This window comes from Chrysemys picta, chromosome 21 (assembly GCF_011386835.1).
Source record: "Chrysemys picta bellii isolate R12L10 chromosome 21, ASM1138683v2, whole genome shotgun sequence".
Taxonomy (NCBI): domain Eukaryota; kingdom Metazoa; phylum Chordata; order Testudines; family Emydidae; genus Chrysemys; species Chrysemys picta.
In genome coordinates, this window is record NC_088811.1 from 14405099 (window position 1) to 14428844 (window position 23746).

A 23746-nucleotide genomic window follows, 5' to 3' on the forward strand; every position below is an offset into this window, starting at 1 on the left:
CTTTCCTTGGTCCAGAGGCTGCTTGAAATGTGTCTGACACATGGGTACTTATTTGCAGTAAATACACACCGTGCCGGTGACTTCAGTTAAGTTACACTGATTGACACCAGCTGAGGATCTAGCCCAACTTTTTGTCTTTTCCCGGGGGCTCTTACACAGGGGAGAAAATACCTGAGACTATACTATGGAATCGTGTGAATAGCAACAGACAAGAGCTGAAAGCAGATGGTTGTCCTTACTACTGCTATTACTGCAGCAGAACCTAGAGTTCCCAGCGCTATTCCACCAGGCGCTGTCCAAACACACAACCAGAGATATGGCCTGTCCCTCCAACAGCCAATTCCTAAAGGATGGGCGCGCCCAGGCTGGGCTAAAAGGGGTATCAGCTCAGCAGCGAAATGATCAAAGCTATTCTGGCATTTGTACATAAAGCTGTAGTGAAAGTTGCATTGCTTTGATTTCGGATGCTGATACATGCACTTATGCAACGGCTTTATCTCGCCGGTGATGCATCCCAAATCAGCAAGCCCACGAACCTGCGTCAATTGCACACGACCAGGCTTGGCTCTTTGTGGAGTGTAACTCTAACTCTAAAGTATCCCCTGTCTTACTGGTCAGTAACTTCAGGCTCCGTTTGAACAAGTCAAAGACATTTCCCTGTGCAGCAGAGGGAAGCCCATTCACCCATACGTTTACGGTCCTGTGCTTGCAAAACCACATAGGACATTCCTGTGGCCCCATTTCCCCACAACCACTCAAAGGAAGATTTTTTGTTATGGACAAGCAGCAAAGCAAAGGAGGGGGGAAGGTGTCGGTCCCACCTTGGATCACTCTCTGCCTGAGCCTTTCATTTTTACGGTGAAAGGGATGTTTGGATGCCTCCATATGCTTTGATAGATCATGCAGTAGAACACAGGGCTAAAATGACAAATTACCATCTCCGTTAACGCCACCGGTCTGGTGTGACTGGGACGTGCACTGCTGGAGATCCCCAACCATGGGGGGAGGAGGAGCAAAGCAGTGGAGCCACTCCCTGTGCACCCCGCCACAGTTCAGGGCAACTGCAACTGTATTCCCCCTCCATGGTCCAGCAAGGCACCCACTCTCAGGCGTCCGGCTCCCCGGCCGTCAGCTCGCTTGGGCGGAGACCTGCATCTTTCCCGTTTCTGACCGGGGTATTTCCAGGCTGCACTGTTCCTTGCCTACGCTGTGGTATCCCCAGCAAGCCAGACTGCCTAACCCAGCCAGCATCTGCCCTTTGCTTTCTCTCCAGAGGCTACTAACCGGGTAATGGCCCACAGTTAAGTTACCGTGCAGCCCTTTCTAAGCAAGCACATTTATTCTTAAAGTGAAAGCATTACAGGGAAATAATTAAAAAACAATAAAAGAACCTACACGCTTGCTAATAAGTTTACTGGAGATCAGTTCCTAATGCCAAGGCGCTGGCAGGAGTCAGTCCTTCAAGCCCTATGCACGGTTTTCTCCTGGGGCTACAAGTTCACAACTACTTTAGCTCAGAACAAGAACAACCATGCATAGGTTTTGTTTTTCCTTTATAAGGCTTCGGCCTCTTGTCCTCATGTAACAGGTGATCAGCAGACAAACGTCCTTTCCTCAGGGCATAGCTTCAGAAGGCTGGGCTTTTGCATAACTGGGAAGGAGGGGTGGTTGTATATTTGCATTCACCTCCCCGTGACGATTTTCTGGGACGCCCACTTAAATTTGTTTGTCCTAAACGTTCATTCTTGCCCGGCACATTGTTTCAAATAGTCCTTTGCGGCTCAAAACACATCCCAGAGTTTACACTGGTCACCTCTCGCCGCTAGAGAAGTTGTGTACAATTCCACAATAACACACAAACTTGGCCTTTTTAATGGCTGCCAGAGCTACTTAACCTTAATTCAAGAAGGATTTTCATGGATGATGCAGGAAATTGCCCTGTTGCACAACCCTATTGTGTAGGGGAGTGGCTAAGGGATTAATGCAGTCCTAGACCTGCCAGATCCAACCCTCCCGTGACCTGCTCCTTCAAAAACACCTGTGCATTGGGGAAGGAAGCATGGCATTGTAGACTCCCTCTGTGGGCTCCTGGAATCCTGCCCCACCTTTCCATGGGCAGTGGAATGGTACCTGTTTGACGGCAATCAGGGCTCTTGCCACTGTTTTTTTAAGGGTGAGGGGAAGAGAAAAGATTTCGCTCTTACTCTGTCCAGCGTCTCTTAAGGGTGCCTGGTGCTGGAAGCCAGGCATTGCTGAGTTCTCATCCATTCACTGTTACCTCACATGAGCTACCTCGTCATTCTCTAGGCAAAATGGGGTTCACACCTCCCTACGTCCCAGGGAGCACAGGGGGGCTAGCTGGTCAGTGCTTTGAAGATGAGCAGAGAGACTACGATAGATCAAGAGGCTTCACAGAACTAGAGCAGAGGGCCCCAGGAATGAAGGGGCAGCACCCAATCCATGCGCTCCAAACAGCGCCTCCTGGTGACTTTTAGGTTCACTACACGACCTACATTGCAAATGGGCAATACTGTAAAATATTCACACATACCCTGCCCACCACCATCCCTTGCTCTCTGTATAAGTCAGTTGGCCTTTCTAAATTAAAGTGCCCGTGACACTGGGGAATTGAGTACACTGGTTAAAAACAGCCCAATTCCTGTTGCACACACATAGCTGTTTGCCACCAGTCCCCTGCCCATGTGCTGGGTCTTCCCAGAGCACATGGATTAATGGCTCCAAATTCCGCAGTGGGTTTTGCCCTGCGTTCAAATATTCCTCTGCTGTGGATTGATACTGAGACCAAACGCATCTCAAATCTGAGCCACCCTGGGTGCATTGGAGAGCTCCGACATCAAGGCAGGGAAGAACGGCAAGGTAATGAACAACAACTTCTGCAGAACCAAAGGTCTCGGGGAAGCAGTTCAGGTCGTAGTCTGGAGATGGGGCTGAGTTTAATGGGAGTTGAGGTCACACGCTGGGGTAACAGACAGAACTGAAGTAGCTCAGACAATCTAATGCAACAAGTTTCTTTACTTGAGCCGGACTGGAAACCTAAACGTATTGACATCCCTGCGAGAGGAGGGTTGATCTGATTAGTGCCATGGTGTAGGACTCAGATGACCCGGCCTCTATTCTCTGCTCTGCCACTGACTTCCCTGGGCACGTCACATAGCCTCTCTGTGCCTGGGTTCCCCAGCTTTAATATGGGGGCACTAGCACCTCACGTGAGGCTAATACATTACAGAGTGTGAGATGCTCAGCGACTACAGTGACACAGGACGACGAGTAGATAGAAAGATCCCCCAAGAACCTATCAATTAATGGGCAGTTTCTCCATGCAAATAACAGTAAGAAAGCCACATTACGTATCTCGCCCCAACACTGCGCTAGGCACTATACTGGCACGTCTGGAGGAGCCTGGCTCAGGGCCGGCTCTAGGCACCAGCAAAGCAAGCAGTTGCTTGGGGCGGCAAATTTGCAGGGGTGCAAGAATCCAGCCTGGGAGCTGAGAACCAACAGGGGGCCCTGGAAGCTGTAGTTCCTTGGTTAGCTCCCTGCCTACAGAGCAGTGGTTCCCAAACTGGGGGTTCGCAGAACGTTACAGGGGGTTCGCAAGAAAAAATTCATTAATGGCGGCCGGAGGACCCCGGCATTGGAGGCAGCAGGTGGGACCTGGTTGCAGGGCAGACACCCCGAGCCTCGGGGAGAGCAGGGCTGTGCAGTTGGGGCTGGCAGCCCGAACCCTGCCCCCGTCAGCAGGGGAGCTGGCAGCCCGAACCCCAGGGAGAGCGGGACCGGGCAGCTGGGGCCGGCAGCCCAAGCCCCAGCGGTCAGCGGGACCTGCAGCGCAAGTTCAGTGGAGCTCAGTTGACCGGGGCTGTCAATGGGGTCCAGCAGCAGGAGCCCCAGGGAGTATGGATCTGGCAGCCCAGACCCTGGCGTGGGGCCAGTAGCCTAAGCCCTGTGGTGGGCAGGGTGGCAGCTGAGACCGGCAGGGTGGCAGCTCGGACTCCTGTCCTCATCAGACAGGGGAAGTTGGCATGGAGGACAGAGTTAGCAGGAGCAATGCTGTACGTGGGGGGTGGTCCAAGCTAATTTGTCCCTCGCAGGGCACCCTCCTAGGGAGAAACCTCGTGGCGGAAGAAAAGCTGTTTGGGAGCCAAACCAGCCGGAAGCACGTTGTAGCCAGTGTAGCAGTGGTAAGGTGCCTCTGTAATTGTCATTCTCTCTGGAGTGCTGTTTTGCTTCAGTGAGACTTGAGTGGATCTTCTCATTTTCTAGTTTGTTGGTTGTTCGCAGTCTGTCTGCTTTGTTTTTGTACACAAGTTCAATGGATAAGTGGCTGAAAAAGGAAAGTGTAAAGTGTAAAGACGCAAGATTCAGCTAGTGTTTCCTCAAGTCCACACTTTGGAAAAATCTACGTCTAATGATCATGATGGTCCTGGAAAGTCACTTACAAAGAAAAGAAAATATGATGAAGATTATATAAAATATGGCTTTACATGCATTGGTGATCAAGAATGTCCAAAATCACTGTGTTTGATTTGTGGTGATGTTCTAGCAAACAGCAGCCTCAAACCTTCTCTACTTCGGCGCCATTTAGAAACTAGGCATCCTGCACAACTCGACAAGCCTGTTGATTTTTTCAAGCAAAAATTAGCTGAGAGGAAAAGTGACATTACCAGTTTTATATCCAAAGCAAGTACTGATAATGAAAATGCACTTGAAGCCTCATAGCGGGTGAGCTACCAAGTAGCAAAAGCATCAGAAGCCCATACCATAGCAGAGAGCTTGATTGGTCCATGTATAAAAGACGTAGTTCATTGCATGCTCGGAGAAAAGGCTGCAAAAAGGATTGACATGGTACCTTTGTCCAATAATACGTTGTCACGAAGAATTAATGACATGTTAAATAATGTAGAGACCATAATTGTACAGAGAGTAAAAAACAGTCCATATTATGCTATACAGTTGGATGAATCAACTGATGTAGCTAATCTAGCTATTTTGCTACTGTTTGTACGTTATGTGAATGAAGGTTTGGTTGAAGAAGACTTGTTGTTTTGCTGACCATTGGAAGAATGTACAACTGGAGAAGATATCTTCAATCTGACTAATGTATATTTTCAAGAAAAGGAAATAGATTGGTCTTGTTGCCTAGGCATTTGCACTGATGGGGCCACATCAATGATGGGGAAGTATACTGGATTTGTAGCTTGAACAAAAAAGGTTGCATCAAAAGTCTCTTGGACTCATTGCAGCATCCATAGACAAGCCCGCGCAACAAAACATAGGCCTGAGGGACTGAAGGAAGTGCTGGACAACACAGTGAAAATGGTGAATCTCATAAAATCACGGCCAATGAATTCCAGAATATTTCATATACTTTGTGAAGAAATGGGTAGTATACACGATTGTCTGTTGACTCATACTGAAGTTAGATGGCTCTTACGGGGCAAAATCCTGGTGTGCTTGTTTGACCTTAGAACGGAAATCCTAGTTTTTTTCAACAGCCACCCTTTCCACCTTGCCAGCTGTATGGAAAATAATGTCCAACTCCAGAGCCTCGCTTATTTAGCAGATATTTTCTCAAGAATTAATGACCTAAATTTATCTCTTCAAGGTCTCAATATAAGAGTTTTCAATGTGCAAAACCAAGTTGAATCCATGATAAAGAAGTTGCAGTTCTGGGAAAGTTGTTTGGAAAACAATCAAACTGAGTGTTTCAGTAATCTTCATGACTTCCTGGCAGAACATAAACTTCAGTTGGATCAATGCACTAAAACCAATATAACTGCACACCTAAAAGGACTTTGCACAACTTTCAGGGATTACTTTCCAGCTATATCAGGCGATAATGACTGGATTCGCAACCCTTTTGATGCTACCACTTTCTCAACACAGATATCGAACAATGAGGAAAAAGAGAAATTGATTGAGATCTCCTGTGATTACGAACTGAAAAGGAGTTTCAGAAATCTGTCATTGATCAACTTTTGGCTGAGTTTAAGAAACAAGTACCCCCTTCTGGCAGAAAAAGCTGCTGCAGTTTTGTTCCCATATGCGAGAAAGCATTTTCCTCGTATGCACATCTGAAAACCAAATACAGAAACAGATTTGATGCCGAACCAGACCTGAGACTTTATCTTTCTCCAAAGGTTCTGGACTTCAAAGAGCTATGCAGAGCAAAGCGAGCGCATCCATCACACTGAGGAAATTTAAATTTAAAACCCTGGAAATATTCATTTTTAGAAGGGGGTTCACGAGATTTCACAATTTAGAGAAAGGGGTTTGCGGGCTGTTAAAGTTTGGGAACCACTGCTATAGAGCCAGCCCTGGAGCAGGGAAAGAACTACATTTCCCAGCATTCCCTTGGCCGCAATTAACAGGAAAGGGAGGGGGAAGGAGTGTGGAGCTGAAACCTCATGCTGCAGCCGGCTGTGAATGGTAGGGACGAAGCCAGCTCTAGGTTTTTTGCCGCCCCCCACCCCAGCCCTGGGCTCACCCTGCACCCCTGTGTTGCTCCAGCCCTGGACTCTCCCCTGCCCACACCCCCTGCTGCTCCAGCTCTCCCCCCACCTGCATCTCCTGCTGCCCCAGCCCTGGGCTCTCCCCCAAAGAAAGAATTGGGTGGACTAAATGGACAGTGCACCTCTCTATCTGAAGCCTAGCAAGGGAGGTACGTGGATCCCACTAGAATTTAAAATGAAAAGTAAGGGAGGGGAGGCTCTACTAGGACCTGGGCAGCTTTAGATACAGTACCAGGCACGTAGGAGGATTTACACTTCTGAGCCATGGAAGCAGAAATTGACTTTTCTTTTCCAGAGTTAGCTAATATTCAGAAAGGGAATCCAGCACCTGCCTTCCAGATTTGAACACCTCAAAATTCAGGAGTGCTCAAGCTCAATTTGGGCAGCTGTTACTTCATTTCTCCCAAATCAAATCTACTGAGTAACTTGCTGTAGAAAAAGTAGGATAAAATTGAGCAAGAAATGCTTCCCAGTGGTTATTAGGACTGGAATTGCTATTTTCAACAGCCATTGCTTTTTTTTTTTTTTTTAGTTTTAGTTTTATTTGTTTAAAAGGAAGACAGTGATAGTGCACTGGCAAATTCCCCATAGAAACAAAGAATGGAACAAAAGAATAATAAAGGCACCTTAACTTTTCCTCATTTATGTAGGACAGTCTTATAATAGGCATCCAGATATCCTCCAATCACACAAGCTGAAAATTGTTCCACTTTACGGCAGTTCTGTAACCATATGGGAACCAATCCTGTCTGTGTTCTGTGCACATCCAAAATTCCTGCTGAATGACCCGCCCTGGGAGCGAGTTACCAGTGACCCAGGGCTGCGGCGGCAGGAGGGTGCAGTTGGAGGGGGAGAGAGAGAGCCCAGGGCTGGCGGGGGGGTGGGGGGGGGAGCCAAAAATTGTTATGCTTGCGGCAGCAAAAAACCTAGAGCCGGCCCTGGTCTGGCTTCCTGCCCCCAAAGGACTTGCATGCTTTGTCCCACCGCTCCAGAACCAGCGCCGCCAATGCAACAGACGCAAGTAAATGATGGGGAAACCCAAGTTGTGATTGTAAGAACTAGCCCCATTTAATATCCTAACCCGTCATTACCTGGGAAATGGTTGGACAACAACCAAAGATGGATTTTTGTAAGGAAAAGTCGGTGGGACCCATACGCGGCCACCTGGTGAGTTTCCAGCAGGAAGAGCTTTACCAGGGCAGTGGAAAAGTTCTTACATATACAGTTTCTAGCTTCTCAATTACTTTGGGGGCTGAAGGAGATGTGAGGGGAGGGGGAAGGGAATTGTCTTTGGGTCTTTATATTTTTGGGCTGGGGGCTCTAATTATTGCTCCCAAGGGCCCACTGGTCTCCCCATCTCACCCCCTGAAAAAAGGCCACTTAGGCAAGGGGCTAAGAATATTCCAATGCCCGTCCCATCAATGCAGCCCCATCCCAAGCCTTTACCTCTTTGGACACAGGCCCAAATGTCCTTCCTCACCCCTGTCCACGCCCCCCCCCCATCTACCCCTCAAACCCAGGCCCTGACGGCTTTGCCCAGAGCCTGATCCTTCCATTGCAACACCAGAGGCTCCTGGAGGACCTTGTGGACTAGGAGTTCCCCCATGAATTGCTGGAGGGAGATTTACACCCCCAAAATTCAGGTAATTTTCCTTTCCATCCACATGTTTGTGACTAGGACTCAAGGTAGTGGGGGAGCGAACAGCTGCAACAAACAAACTCCAGCTCACGGAGCTCTCCCCACACAAGGCAGAGCGGAAGCCTGCATCTCAAGGTCCAGCTTTTTTTAGCATTTGCGCACACAGGAAAATGTCCCATGGTTGCGAAACCTTCCCACTGGTCACTGAGCCGCACGCCCCCTCCCCCAGGCCGTATCTCCAGAGATAAGCGCTACAGCCATATAAGAGGGCTCAGCTGAGGCGCTGCTCCTGACACAGCTACACGGCACCATGATCTGTATCCTGTTCGCTACCCTGACGCTGGCCGCTGGGGGTATGTATCCCGCCGAGACGTAGGTTTTCATCTGTTTTACCAACCACAGATTTCTAGCTTGAGCCTGTGGTCCTGACGCTGACCAGCAGCCTGGAGGTGCTCAGATATCAGAGGGATGGGCACAGTGTAAGGGGCATCATAGACTATGGCTTAGAAACATCTCTAGCGATAGAGAGGTCACCAGATCGGGCCCTGACACTACAGAAGAGCAGTTCAACCATGTGTTACACAAAGATCAGGTCAGTTTTGGTTGGTGGCTTGATCTGTTCTGATTTTTAACGTGGATCCCATCTTGTGTCCCTTGCAGCCCTCAGTTGTGGGAATCCCGCCTACCCACCTCTCTTGACCAGAGTGGTTGGAGGAGAAGATGCAAGACCATTCAGCTGGCCCTGGCAGGTTAGTGATTCCGGGTTTCCTTAGCCCAGTCCAGGATACCTTGAGCCACGTTGCCTTCCCATTACGTTGGGCCTTGCTTTGCTCAGCTTACACTCGCGTTGATGGCATTTCCCTGTCTGTTATGCGATAACTTTTGAAGACCAAACTCCCAGGGAATGTTCTAGGCGTCAGTGGTCAGAGCCCTACTGAGTTTAGTGAAAATCGGAAAATGAAAAGTGGAGGACACCTGGAGCCCCCTGTATCTGGTTAGATGACCCAGCAGCTTTAGCTGGTCTATAATAATAGCCAGAGATCAAAGGAGCAGTTGATGACACACTAGACGGGGTCAATGGCTAACAATACACCCCAGATCTCAGTCCTGCCCATCATCCTAATGGAGCGGAAGATATTGACCCACTGAAGGACTTTGCTCCTTCATAGAAAGAAAATAAATTATTTAACAAATTATACAAGCGGAACTGCTTACACGTGTCCCTGACGTGAGGGGGATAGGAGGGCGGCACACAAGTAGCTTAGGGGGTAGAATGGGGAATGCAACTTAAGGACCCCTGGTGCGTGCAGTGAAAGCCTACAGAGACAACAAAGTGGGAGACCGTGTATGTGTATCATGGCTGTATTCTGGATGGGACACACTAGAAGGACAACTGGCTTTGTGCTTAAGATGCGGCAAGAGGTGTGAGAACTGAGTTCTATCCCCAGCTCCACCACAGACTCATTGCCTGGCCTTAAGCAAGCCACTTAGCACCCAATCCAGCTCCCATTGAAATCAGAGAGGGAGGAGGAACTCACCCTGGCTTCAATGGGTGTGGGAACTGGCTCTCTTTGCACCAGGGGCCATGTGGTGAGCACTTTGATAAGCTTGTCACTAAACAGCAAACAAAGAGCATGCTGGGAAATGATACCAACATGCGATTTTGGGACACGGTACCTCAGTTTCTGATCCTCCTCCCAAGGGCGCGTGTCGGGATTCATTTGCTAATGCTAGAGCTCCTCGCTCGGCAGGTGCTAAAGACGAGTTACCAATTAATGACAACTGTTAACCGCCCATTATAGATGGCTGTGCAGCATTATTATGCTCTTTTAAAGAACTAATTGGGAAGTAACGTGATTCCCGTCTACAGCTGATAGGTCAGCTAAGTGTCAAAGCATGTTGGGATCCATCAGGATGAACGCTCCAGAGGAACAAGAGATTGGTGTAATAATATTTTGCTAGGTATGCAGAGCCATGCAGGGCCGCCCACAGGGTGGGGGGGGGCAACTGGGGCAATTTGCCCCGGGCCCCGCAGGGGCCCCCACGAGAGTTTTTCATGGCCCCTGGAGCAGGGTCCTTCACTTGCTCCAGAGGCCCTGGAAAACTCTTGTGGGACCCGGGCTCCCGGAGCTTCTTTGGCTCCGGGTCTTCGGCAGCAATTCAGCGGCAGGGGGTCCTTCTGCCCCGGGACCCACCGCCAAAGTGCCGGGTCTTCGGCGGCAATTCGGCAGCGGGAGTCCCCTGCCGCTGAAGACCACAGGCCCCCTGAATCCTCTGGGCGGCCCTGGAGCCATGCTTAGCAAGTAACCGGTGTCTCAAGCTAGGGACTATTTAACTCCTAGAATGCATTTTGAAAGTAGCACCTATTTAGCTCTTCACTTGTTCAAAAGTTAATAAATGACACCCCTGTAAGGTTGATACAATCCCCGTGGCATATCTGGGCAAACTGTGGCAGAGAAGCTAAGCAACCCACCCTTGGTCACACAATGAGTCAAAGGCAAAACAGAAGTGACAACTTGGGAGTTCCCGGATCCCTATTTCCCTAGATTCCATTTCCATGATCAGGTCACTAGCTCACTAAACCCAGTGAAATATTTAAAAAACAAAACCCCAAACCACCCAAAGGGATCTATTTCTACATAGAGTGACAAAGAGGTGTTTCATGAACCCATTTCTTCTGTAGCAAATACAACCCTCTGTTTGTCCCATGCTTAGTAAATAGCTTTGGGAAAGCAACACCGAAACGAAACTTTGGCAAAAAGCCTTTTCACAAGAAGAGCGATCTGGACCTGGAGCACTTGGGTGCCCAGCTTTTCACCTTCCCAACAGAAGGAGAGGTCGATCCGTGAGTAGCATTTTTACCGTATCGTTCCTAGGTGTCCCTGACATACGGTGCCAATGGCGGCTGGTATCACACCTGTGGGGGAACCCTCATTGCACCCAACTGGGTCCTGACAGCTGCTCACTGCATCAGGTACGTTAGCTGCAGAATCCTGGAGAATCATTTCTCTGAAGTCAACGAGCAGAAAGCTGCAAATGCTCTGAAGTAAAGAGAAAGCAAAAGCCTATTAATAACAAAAGGGACAGAGGCCAGTGCAGGAGCCACCTCCCCAATAGTTAAGTGATGTCTTCAGCCTCCACTATCTCAGAAACTTTCAGACACGTTCCCCTGAGATGCTGACCACTTGTGGCTGTTAAAAAGTCCACAGCAGTTTTTGTAAGAGTACGGGTGAATTAACCCCAGTGCCCTAGCCAAATTCCAGCTAGTGCAACTGAATTCAATTCAACGGTTGCATGGCCCAGCTGTGCACTGCTTAACAGCTGCCTTGCTCCACTCAACAGTGTCTCCCCCACCAAAAAGGTTATCACGTCTAGATCATGTCTCTGGCAGTGGCCCCTACCTGATCATTCACTGGAAGGGGAAAACTTCATTCCTCTTCCCCTGCTTGTGCAATGCCCTGCACTGTTGGCCTTATTTTTGCATGTATAACAATAAATATAATTTATTAAATTATCCAGCCCTTTTTAAAATCAGCTGGGCTCTCTTTACAAGCACATGTAGCAGTGAGTTCCATAGGTTCACTAGCTCACCCACTTCCATGAAGAAATATTCCCTTTGGGTTTAAAAGCACCAGCCTTCAATTTCAGTGAGAGAGCTTCTTGTTCTCAGAGTATGAGATGGTGTAAAAATGAGGGGAGTGAACAGCTTTGACTTTATCACCTTAAATGCCTCACTCAAGGCCAGCTCCCCTACCCAGCAGCTCAGTACAGGCCTGTTTCCTGGGGCTGGTTACGACCACTCCAGTTAGAGAAAGCATCGTCAGAGCAGATTTGAGCTCTCACAGGCTGGCTGTGTGTGAGGTAGGATTGCCAGGGTGCACAATACTATTACACACATCTATATACCAGATGCTTTTGTAATAGACGTTGTCATACAACCAGAGAGGCCTTCGGAATTGCTCAGCTGTGCCAGGAAATGGCAGCCTCATGCTCTGAAGATCAGGTGGGGCCCAAGTTTAGCAGGAATCTTGGCAGGAGGCAGAGGACCATGTGGAGGTGCAGCCTCTAGTGACGATAGGTTCCAGCATGCAATGCTCCATCCTAAGCCAACAGCTGTTACTATAGAGCAATGCATGCTGGCACTTGCAGTTTTCAGAGGGTTCCCACTGGACACCCCAGGCTGCATTTGGCCGCCCTTCCCAAAGAGGCGTGTGACCGCGCAGCATGCAGGGAGCTACATGTCTGAGCATCTCTCCCGATTCCTTTTCCTCCCCAGCTCTTCTCTGACCTATCTAGTGTTTCTTGGCAAACACAACCTAAGGCTTGCTGAGGAAGGATCGATTGCAATCAGTCCACAAAAAATCATTGTCCATGAGGGCTGGGACCCAAACCGTCTTGCAGATGGGTAAGTTGATAGCAGCTATTTGTATGAACTATGAGAGATAGGGCCCCAAACCAAACACCCCTGCACCATGGGCAGCTCCAAATCTGGAGCCAGTTCTTACAGCATAGGCCGGAGGTCCACAAACTATGAGCGGAGGAACATTCTGGGGGGCACAGTTGGGGCCCATGAGGGGTGGGGAGGGACTGCCACCCAGTGCCACTCCTGGCCCCAGCCCCAGCCCCAACTGTTGGCCCCACACCCAGGGCCCCACTCCCAGCCCCACACCCATTATGGCCCCCAGCCTTGGCCCCCTTACCCCTGTCCACATCCCCCCCCCCCCAGAGCTGTGTCCCTGACTCCACCCTGGGGGAGAGAGGGCGCGGATTGGAGTAAGGGTGGGTGCGAGGTAAAAAGTTTGTGAACCACCGGCAAAGGTTCATACTGATGATTCCAAAATACTGGGCGACTGGATGTGGGGAGTGGTGAACCCTTTCCCCAGTTCAAACCCTTGTCACAGTATGGAAAATGGGCGTGGCTGGCTCAGCGAGCAGATACCCATCACCCCCAAAGAGACAGAGGCCAATGCAGGAGCCCCCTCCCCAATAATGAAGTGATGCCTTCAGCCTCCACTATCTCAGAAACTTTCCAGGCACATTCACCTGAGATGCTGACCACTTGTGGCTGTTAAAGAGTCCACGGCAGTTTTTGTAAGAGTACAAGTGAATTAACCCCCGTGTCCTAGCCAAATTCCAGCTATTGCAACTGAATTCAATTCAGTGGCTCTAAACTGCTGCATAGCACAGCTGTGTATTGCTTAACAGCTGCCTTGCTCGACCCAACAGTGTCTCCTGCATCTTAGCAGTGGGTGAAGAGAGGTCTCACCAGACAGGTGTGTGGAAAGGTTCAATGAATGTATGTCAAGTTCTTTGAAATCCTCAGATGAAAGGTGCTACTAGAAGTGCAAATTATTACACCTCTACCCCGATATAACGCGACCCGATATAACACGAATTTGGATATAATGCGGTAAAGCAGTGCTCCAGGGAGGCGGGGCTGCGCACTCTGGCGGATCAAAGCAAGTTCAATATAACGCGGTTTCACCTATAACGTGGTAAGATTTTTTTGGTTCCCGAGGACAGCGTTATATCGGAGTAGAGGGGTATTAGTAACTTGGATTGATGCCATGTTGCTGAAGGACTCCTTGGTTCTGCTAAAGTCCTAGTGCATTAGCTCCACTAATCAGTTCAGTTTCCAACTTTCTGCGCGTTGCGTCCCCTCCAGCTTCCCAAGGCAGTAGTACAAGAACTAGGACATAAGAATGGCCATACTGCATCAGACCAATGGTCTATCTAGTCCAGTATCTTGTCGTCAGACAGTGGCCAATGCCAGATGCCTCTGAGAGAATGAACCGAACAGGTCATTCATTGAGTGACAGTCAGAGGCTTCGGGACACTGAGAGCACAGGGCTGCCTCCTGGCCATCTTGGCTAATAGCTATCGATGGACCTGTCCTCCAGGAACTTATCTAGTTGTTTTTTTAACACCATTAGTTTTGACCTTCACAACACCTGATTTTGTGTTGTGTGAAGAAGTACTTCCTTATGTTTGTTTTAAACCTGCTGCCTATCAATTACCCCTAGTTCTTGTGTTCTGAGAAGGAGTAAATAACACTTCCTTATTCACTGTTTCCACACCAGTCATGATTTCATAAACCTCTATCATATCCCCTCTTAGTCATCTCTTTTCCAAGCTGAAAAGTCCCAGTCTTTTTAATCTCTCCTCATACAGAAGCTGTTCCAGACCCCTAATCATTTTGTTGCTCTTCCCTGTGCCTTTTCAAATGCTAATATATCTGTTTTGAGATGGGGTGACCAGAACCGCACGCAGAATTCAAGTGTGGGTGTACGATGGATTAATAGAATGGCCTTGTGATATTATGATAACTGCCCAGGGTTGAGCCCCCTCCCTTAGGGCCTTAACTCCAAGGAGCTGAGAAACCTGCTACCTTGTGTTATCTACCAAATGTAGGGCTGAACCCCATTAAACAGAGCTAGACTGTGTCCAACTGCAGCCAACACTTTTAGATTCCACTTGTTTATTACACCTCAGTCTAGCAGTTACCAGGCACAATATAATGATGTTTACTGAGGCTCAGAAAGGCTTGAAAAATTACGTAAATGCTGCCCCGTTTGGAGAGGAAAGGTACAGCACACTGCCCTACTGTGAGGGAAGGGTTTCGGCAAACCCCAAGTGGTAAAAAGGAAAACAAATAGCGATTATGGAATCATTGATGCTCACACACAACAGATGTTTGGATGCTTTGTATGTTTGGATGCTGACTCAGCAATAAACTGAAACATAAAGACCTCACAGGCCTCAGTTACTTCACACAAGGAAATTTCTGGTGCTCCAACAGGGCCGGGGGGCATTACGGCATGAGTTTGAGGTGGCAGCACTGACTGTAGGAGGAGGGGGTATGCCTCTTGAACACAAAGGTCTTATTCCCTCAGCCCCGACAGACCACCTGCCCCAGCCTGAGGAGGAAGCCTCTGGCTGAAAGGCCATTTCCTGGGAGTCTCTGAGTAGAAGGATGAGTCGGTAACAGCATGGGCAGCTCTCTAGGGAGACGCCCGCCCACCACAGGGAGCTGAATGGAAACGAGTGCTTTAAATCAGGGAACCTGGACGACTCTGAAGTTCCAGGAGCCTCTCCGCGTATTCTCCAGAAGCTCTCACCAGTCACAGGCCGTGTTTACCCCAAAGCTTGACAGAGACAGGCCAAGCCTCTCAAACTGGGCCCCGTTTGGGCAGAGGAGCTGGAGATGCTGGGGCCTGGATTTCCACATGGCTTTTGGGCCATGGGGAAGGAAAATCAAGGTGCTCCACCAGGGCCTATGGGCACCGAGGCACGCGCTTGGGTGTGGTATGGGCAACACCAAGGGGTGGGATGCCTCTGCCATGGCCTGAAGACATTCCTTCCCCTAAAGGCAAAGGCCCCTCTTTCGAATAGACGGAGCCCTCTGTAAACGCTGCGTATTAATGGGTCTGTGTTTTCCTCCACTCTCTCTCTGTGCGCGCTCCCTCCCCCCTGGCTTGTGCACAGCAACGACATTGCTTTGATCAAACTCTCCCAGAGCGTTGCCCTGAGCAGTCAAATCCAGCCGGCCTGCCTCCCCCCGGCAAACAGTCTCCTGGCCTCTGGCGTCGTCTGCTACGTAACAGGATGGGGAAGGCTGCAGAGTAAGTGTTAATGCAGTTCAGTGGGAACACTAAGTCCGTCTGTGTTAACGTCTCCTTTGGGATTGACTGGAATAAGGTTCTTTTTTCCGGTGCCCCTTAGCCCTCAATTCAGAGAGAGATCTGACCAGGCTCTGGCTCCACCCCTGCAGCAGAGATGTTCTTGCATTTTCCTTGCTGAACGTTTAGCTTTTGTTAGGACCCCAGCTGAGGCCTGGAGATGCAATTGTCACCCAAGTCAGAGTGGTCTGAAGACTGGTGGGGCTGTTAGTGCTCGTGGAAGAGTTGAAAAGGCGCTTTAAAGAAGTGACGGTTAGTGCTGGACAGCCAGCCTGGAACAGGGAAGTCCCCATGCAGAGAGCGGGTACAATGCAGGCAACAGCCTTGTGCTTCAATCCTGAGCAGGATGCATCGCCTAGAGAGGTTAGAGCAGAGGACAGGGATCCTGGCCTATTCCTTCCTTGGCCTGGTTGCCGACGCGAACGCCAGTAGGGTGTTGATATGTGAACGTTAAAGCTGATTTCCCATGCGATATTGACAGAGAGCCATTGTTAATATGGACGAGGATTATCCATCTAGTTCAGAGAGTTTTCTGAGGGAGGGCTGCATTAAGGACTGGATTCTGCAACCCCTCTGTGCTTGGATTCCCTGTTGACTCTTGTACCTGGACATGTTATTTGCTGTTTCTTCACTGCCAGGGGCTAATGCTACTCCCTTGTTTCTGTTCCCTCCCAGCAAACGGCGCTCTCCCAGATATACTGCAGCAAGGGCCCTTGGTCGTGGTGGATTACGCCACCTGTTCCCGGCCTAGCTGGTGGGGTAGCATAGTGAAAACCACCATGATCTGTGGAGGCGGCGACGGGCTGATCTCCAGCTGCAATGTGAGTCTGGAGAATTGGGCAGTTATGGGCGTGGCTTTAGCGAGTTCTGCATTATGGGAAGGGACTCTGAAGATGGGGCAGGGTACTCGGATCTACCCATTCTAGATGGGCTTTGGAACCCCTTTGTAGAAGTTGATAGCAATTAATGTGTTTAAGGACAATTTAATAATCACATTTCTATACTCTCACCTACAAGAGGGACCCACCCCAAACACCCGGATCCAAATACCCCCTGCATGTTGGACCTGAACATGGCAGCTGAGAACCATCTCATAAGACAGAACCTATATTCATTTCCTTCACACTCCTGCCTTTCTCCCATGTCCCATCTCCAATTATACGAGACCCATGGCAGTGACTTCTCTTCTCATGCACCATAGAAAGTTATGGCTTTTTCCAAACTGGCGTTCAATGACTGTGCCTCTCCTTCCTTGCAGGGGGACTCCGGTGGCCCACTGAACTGCAAAGGTGCTGACGGCAGGTGGGAAGTGCATGGCGTAGTCAGCTTTGGCTCCGCACTAAGCTGTAATTACTACCAGAAACCCTCCGTCTTCACTCGGGTCTCTGCTTTCAACAACTGGATCAATACGGTAAGGGTCTACTGCAGGGGTGGGCAAAGTACTGCCCGAAGGCCACATCCGTACCCAGATGTGGCCCTCAGGCTAAAAAGTTTGCCCACCCGGGTCTAGTGTCTGCTGTTGAGCAAGAACAAACTGGGCTGTGAACTTCTAAATGGTCATTCAGGGTAAAACAAAACAAAACAAAACACCTGCAAAAGAGTTCAAGACCATTGGTTTGTCTATATGTCTTTAAATTCACACCCAAACTTATTCCATAATAACTTCACCGCATAGACAATCCCTTAACACAACAAAGGAGAATGTTGTCTTGTTTCTAGGGAATTAATTCCTGCAGCGAAGGTGAGGTGTCTTCCTGTTGAATGCAACTATCCAAATGATCTTCATTTCTAACCATATTTTGGACGTTTTGGAATAAATCTGTCACATTTTATATTAAGGGTATATTTATAGAGTTTTCATAAATGTTAATTGATGTCCAACAACTTAATTATCTGTCATCTATTACTGTGGCGATCAGTAACACATCCAGCTCATGGCTATAACGTTCTTATCAAATATTTAACGGAACAATTTGTAGAGTTCGAATGTCCCTGTTTTACAGATTTCCTTAGTTTTGTGGTCTGATTTCCCCCCCCTTTGCTTTACACTTTCTGCAGGTTATGGCAAACAACTAACCTGAAGAGCCGTGGACAACAGACTAACCCTGTGCTGGGGGAAGGGAAGCTATTTTGCTGATTGAAATAGTCGTAATCACAAAATTCCAATCTGATGATGTGCTGAAGAAATCTGTATATAATAAATAACCAACATTTGTTTGCAACATGCGTGTATAGCCTGTGCCTCGGGGAAAGGAAGGGTTTAAGATGGAAGAACATGACAATGGGTGCAGGAAGTTATGCAGTGGAGCATTTTCTTCCATTAGATAAAACCCAATGTGAATGGAAGTGGAATATGAAGCACAACACAAGAATGAGGACTTGGGGAGTGGGGGGGGAAGGGGGGGAACTCACCCAGTGCCATTTGTTTCCACAGTGGTTGACACGAGAAATGTGTGTTGTCACCCTAGTGTCCCCACACTCCCTTCTAACCCCACATTCCCGTACTAGGCTCCAGCTGCCAACTCTCCCTTTGCCTCACATCTGAGCATGGGGGAATTATAAGCACTATAAATCCCAAGAACCTGGCAATGCTCTTGATGGGAACTCAAAATACGCAATGCACAGCTCCTGGCAGTTCTCCATTCAGTGATTTGATACCGTTACTCATTGTGCCCAGCTGTTGGAAGTGATCCTGGAGTGGCTGCTGGCTGAAGAACATGCTGTAGAGCAGGGAACCACCGGAAAGCCACTTTGAAATATCAGGAAGGCTTTTAAAAACTGAGGATAATTTCTGATGATACCTTTTAACCTTTTTAAGGGGAATGGAGCCCATGGTGCTTATCTCTTTCCAGCAGCCCATAAATCTCATACCAACAGGAGTTATATGCACATCTGCAGAGGGGAAAGACAAGCCAATGTTCATTTTTCTACCACCATAAAATTTAACCCACTTGGAAAGTTAGTAAAAGGCCATAAATTTACCCTCTCTGACTTGAGCTTTCAGAGCCAGGAACTACCCAATAGAAACAGCCTGGAAGGACTGAAGGCCACCTCCATCCCCATTGCCTTTAGTCAAATGACCCTAAAAAGAAGCTCTGATGCTCCAGAACAGAGCAAAACTGATTCCAGACAATTGGTCAATTTAGTCCTGCACACATGAGCAAGAATCAGGATGAGCTCTGGCCTGGGGAATGTTCTTACTCAAAGCTAGCTGGATGAAAGGTGCCCTATTTGTAAGCAGGGTCTGAATGAATGCTCCCCTGGCACCTAGCTTGGAGAGGGAGAGACTTTGTGTGTGTTTATGTAAATACAGTTTGCTCCTGCTCTGCTTAGATATTCAGCAGATAGAGCGGTGTCAAAGTGATCAACTTTGGCTGGTGTTGGGTTACAAATCACCTTAGTACTGAATGCAGGGGTAGTGAAATATAGTTACCAAGGTTGTAATAATTGTAGGAATACAGGGAAGCAGGACTGTGCTTAACCGGTCCCAAATGAGGGGTCACATTCAGTTGAAAGAACCTCGCTAAGCCTGGGGCTTGAATGCCAGAGCCCTGTGGAAGTAAGAGGGGATGGGGACAGATGTCTCAGTTAGGATGCTGCAAACTCTTTCTAGGGGTTCTTCACTAGAGTGGTTTAGCATGTTTCTCCCGACTGTTCAAATACTAGAACTAAACAGGCTTCATTCAGAACCTCTTTGTTATTTTAAATACTCAATCAGTACTTAAAATCAGTTGTGGTGGGTGTGATGGGTTCAGTCACAGAGATCCCTTTGGGCCTGTCACCTGACATGCTGAAATTACCTCTGAGCCCATTTTCCCTGCCAGTTTAAGACTCCAGAATCCTCCCTTGTTGAGCTAGACACACTAACCTGCTGCAACACAGACGGAGGGTCTGGGCCATGCCGACAAAGCTGAAGACTTTAACCAAAAACAGCTCAGCAGGTTACCTCTCCAGCACCCAGACACCCAGTTCTTCCTAGTCTGGGCCCAATCCTTTTCAGACCAATGATGTAGTTTATGGCCTGGGTCCAGCAATCACTCACATCCCCATAGTTACTGTCCTTTGTTCCAGTTTCTTTCAGGCATCTCTTTGGGGTGGAGATGCCATCTCTTGAGCCAGCTGAGGACACAATGGAGAGGCTTCCAGGGCCTTTTATATTCTCTCTCTTGTGGGCGGAAACCCCTTTGTTCTTCTGTGAAAAATCACAGCAACAAGATGGAGTTTGTAGCTCCCTGGACAAATCACATGTCCATGAATGATTCAGCTTTTTGCAGGCCAACGCCATTGTTTACATGGTAGTTTGAATGCTCCAAGGAAAGCTCAAATGTGGATTGGTGTCTCCCATTGTCAGTTAAGTGTTTCTTGATAGGACTATTCTGAGTAAGTGCCCATTCTCAAGAAGCTGACCAAATGCTTCACTGAGGCTACTTAGACTCAGACACATTGAGATACAAGTACATTGCCAATATTCATAACTTCAAATACAAAATGATACACACATGCAAACAGTATAATCATAACTAGCAAATTACAACCTTTCCATAGACACCTTACTTGACCTTCTTTGTACAAGATTTGGTGCAACTATAGGACCATGATTGTAACAATGATCTATACAGTCAAAGTTCATGTCAATAACTTCACAGCTCTGTTTACTTGCAAACCTTCCTGTGTACATGTGGGCCAGTCCAGGAAGAATGGAGGCTGGGGTCTCACAGGACATGTGACCATGTCACATGATACTAGAATCCATTTTAAATCTGGTACTTTTCCATTTAGAAGGGGGTGTGGGGCCCCAGAGAGACAAAAGAGTCCTACCTTGTGCCAAAGTTATAAAAGGGGGTGGAGCAGGACAAAGAGGCTGCCAATCATGAGAAAGCCCCTTCTTACTACCTGATATGTCTGCTGGAACTAACAAGGACTGTACCAGGGGACATGATTGGGCCTAGACTAGGAAGGAGTCTGGTCTGTGAAAGATGCTTAGTGGAACATTTCTGAGGGTGAGATATTACCTGTAATCAGTTTCTTAATGTATTAGGCTTAGACTTGCGTGTTTTTGCTTTATTTTGCTAAGTGACTTTCTTTGTTCTGGCTATTACTTGAAACCACTTAAATCCTACTTTGTATACTTAATGAAATCACTTTTGTTTATTAATGAACCCAGAGTAAGTGATTAATACTTGGGGGAGCAAACAGCTGTGCGTATCTCTCTATCAGTGTTATACAGGGCGTTCAATTTATGAGTTTACCTTGTATAAGCTTTATACAGAGTAAAAACGGATTTATTTGGGGTTTGGATCCCATTGGGAGCTGGGTGTGTGGGTGCTAGAGACAAGCAGATTAGTGTATCTGGCTCAACAAGACAGGGTTCTGGAGGCCCAAACTGGCAGAGAAAATGGGCTAATAGGTAGTCTCAGCACATCAGGTGACAGTCCCAAGGGGATCTCTGTGACTGAACCCATCACAAGAGCCATTTACAATTCATTGATTTTGAAGCACCCTTAATGACTTCCACTAAATATGTTTACATCAGTAACCCAAGTTTATATCTTATTATCCTAACTCCAGACACAGAAATAACACATGCAAACAAATAGGCCGAACACACTCAGTAGATTATAAGATTTGTAATGATACTTTACAAGAGAACTTCTGTATAAAGCATATTCCAGTTATATCATATTCACATTCATAAGCATATTTTCATAAAGCATATGGAGTGCAACATCACAGTGGGACTGTATTTCTGCCCAGAGCTGACAATCACTGAGAGCTGAAATCACTTGTGGTAGGACGTATTCTGCCTAGAGATGAAAATCACTAAGTGACTGACTGGCAGAGCTCACAGCAGAAAGGGAAGGTGGCAAGAAGTGGAGGGAGCACGGTGGCTTTTACACACACACCCCACTCATGGCAGGAGGAGAAGTCATGCAGCTGCATCAGTGTACTCTGGGGAGGGTGTCTTGCTCGTGCTTTTATGTTTATGAATACCGCTTGCAAGAGGGGAAGTATTGCCTCTTAGAGGTGCCCAGAGAGTAGAGTGAAATTTTCCCGGGTTACTGGGTGTGGGCTCGAGCTGGTTCTGGTTATATTGTTGAAAAGGAACCCCCTAAATACTGAACCCAGCCCTTCTTGCTGCCCACTCCAACTGGCAGAAGGGTTACATTTTTATTTGTTTTCAATTATTAATAATAATAGTTCTTTATGTAAAGTGTGGAAAATTGGAGAATCTATATACAACATATGAAGTCTGGATGATTTTATGAAATTGCTGTATCACTGAATTCCTCAGTGGGTGTGGGAATCTATGCTATCCGGCCTGGTAGCATGTCTCTCCCAATCCAGGGACAATGGCGAGTCATTAACATGAATTGCTCCCATTCATATTGGAGCACCTTAGGACAATGGGATGGCTGAAGTCTAGGGAAACCAGTTTGACCCAGTGTGTCTGCAGGGAAGAGGTTTGGCGTGAGAACAAAGAGGAGGTGAGGGTAAAGCCCTTTACAAACACAGAGACTGGGCCGGTCAGAGAGATAAAAGGAAGCTTGTGTCACGAGAAAGGAACAACAGAGGTTATTTTCATAGCTGAGAGGACCTTTTCATACTGCTCAATCAGCCATGGTCAAAGTAAGTTTGACAAACTCCGTGCGTTGAAGGAGAAACTATGACTTGTAGGAGGGAGATCCTGGACACCCTAAAGAACTCTGACCTAAGCCCAAAGAATGCTCCAGAGTAGTGAGGCCACTGAGGAGGGGAAACATGTGCAGGTGTGATTATTATTATGCCTGGTGTGACATTGCATGCTATATGATTTTATGGAAGTATTCTGAAGAGTGTGAATACAATGTAACTAAAAGATGCTTCTTGCAAAAGGTCTCTTGTAAGGTATCATTACAAAGCTTATAATCTATTGAGTGTGGTCATCCTATTTGTATAAATGTATCACTCTTGTATCGGAAAATGGCAATATGAAATATAACTCTGAGGGCCTATTGTAATTATGCAAAGTGTGAGCCATTAATGGTGGTTTGGAATCTTGATGGCTCCTATCAACCAGGACAATTGACTGTAGATGGCTCTGGTTTACTTGTAAGTCTTCCTGTATACATGTGTGCTGGCAAGTGGGCAATTAAGTCTTACAGTGACATGTGATCATGTCACCTGAACTGGAATCCATCTTTAACCTGGTGCATTTCCATTGAGAAGGAGGGGTGGGAACCCATAGAGGAACAAAGGATTTCCACCTTATGCAAAAGATATATAAGTGAGTGGAACAGAACAAAAGAGGCTACAATCTTGAGAAATCCCCTAGCTACCACCTGAGCTGGAACAAGGACTGTACCAGGGGAAAGGATTGTGCCCAGACTAGGAAGGTGTCCAGTCTGTGGTAGAAACTTATTGAAACACCTCTGAGGGTGAGATTTTATCTGTATTCTGTTTTCTTACTGTATTAGGTTTAGAGTTGCATGTTTTATTTTATTTTGCTTGGTAATTCATTTTGTTCTGTCTGCTATTACTTGGAACCACTTAAATCCTACTTTCTGTATTTAATAAAACCACTTTTTACTTATTAATTAACCCAGAGTACGTATTAATACCTGGGGTGGGACAGCTGTGCATATCTCTCTGTCAGTGTTACAGAGGGCAAACAATTTATGAGTTTAGCCTGTATAAGCTTTATACAGGGTAAAACAGATTTATTTGGCGTTTGCACCCCATTGGGAGTTGGGCATCTTAGTGTTAAAGACAGGAACACTTCTTAAGTTGCTTTCAGTTAAGTCTGCAGCTTTGGGGCACGTGGTTCAGACCCTGGGTGTGTGTTGGAGCAGACGGGCGTGTCTGGCTCAGCAAGACAGGGTGCTGGGGTCCTGAGCTGGCAGGGAAAGCAGGGGCAG

The 23746-nt window shown here is 47.7% G+C and overlaps 1 protein-coding gene across 2 annotated transcripts; it reads left to right on the forward strand.

Moving 5' to 3' along the window:
* The first annotated feature begins 6396 nt into the window (after window positions 1–6396).
* LOC101945103 (chymotrypsin-like elastase family member 2A) lies at window positions 6397–21443 on the forward strand. Of its 2 annotated transcripts, none has more exons than XM_065575430.1 (8): window positions 6397–6450; window positions 8833–8921; window positions 11049–11146; window positions 12449–12577; window positions 15658–15794; window positions 16527–16672; window positions 17110–17262; window positions 17910–21443. In XM_065575430.1, exons 1-8 carry the CDS (start codon window positions 6429–6431, stop codon window positions 17925–17927), a joined length of 792 nt encoding a protein of 263 aa, XP_065431502.1. In that variant the 5' UTR covers window positions 6397–6428; the 3' UTR covers window positions 17928–21443. The 2 variants fall into 2 exon arrangements, with proteins under 2 accessions (XP_065431502.1, XP_005293059.2); XM_005293002.4 differs by lacking the exon at window positions 6397–6450 and adding an exon at window positions 8195–8525.
* The last annotated feature ends 2303 nt before the right edge of the window (window positions 21444–23746 follow it).

Excerpts from the sequence above, each read along its gene's own strand:
- LOC101945103 (XM_005293002.4), top strand. The coding sequence starts at position 8,483 with ATGATCTGTATCCTGTTCGCTACCCTGACGCTGGCCGCTGGGG. Across the intron at positions 8,526-8,832 it reads CCTGACGCTGGCCGCTGGGG|CCCTCAGTTGTGGGAATCCC; the intron begins GTATGTATCCCG and ends TGTCCCTTGCAG. Across the intron at positions 11,147-12,448 it reads ACAGCTGCTCACTGCATCAG|CTCTTCTCTGACCTATCTAG; the intron begins GTACGTTAGCTG and ends TTTCCTCCCCAG.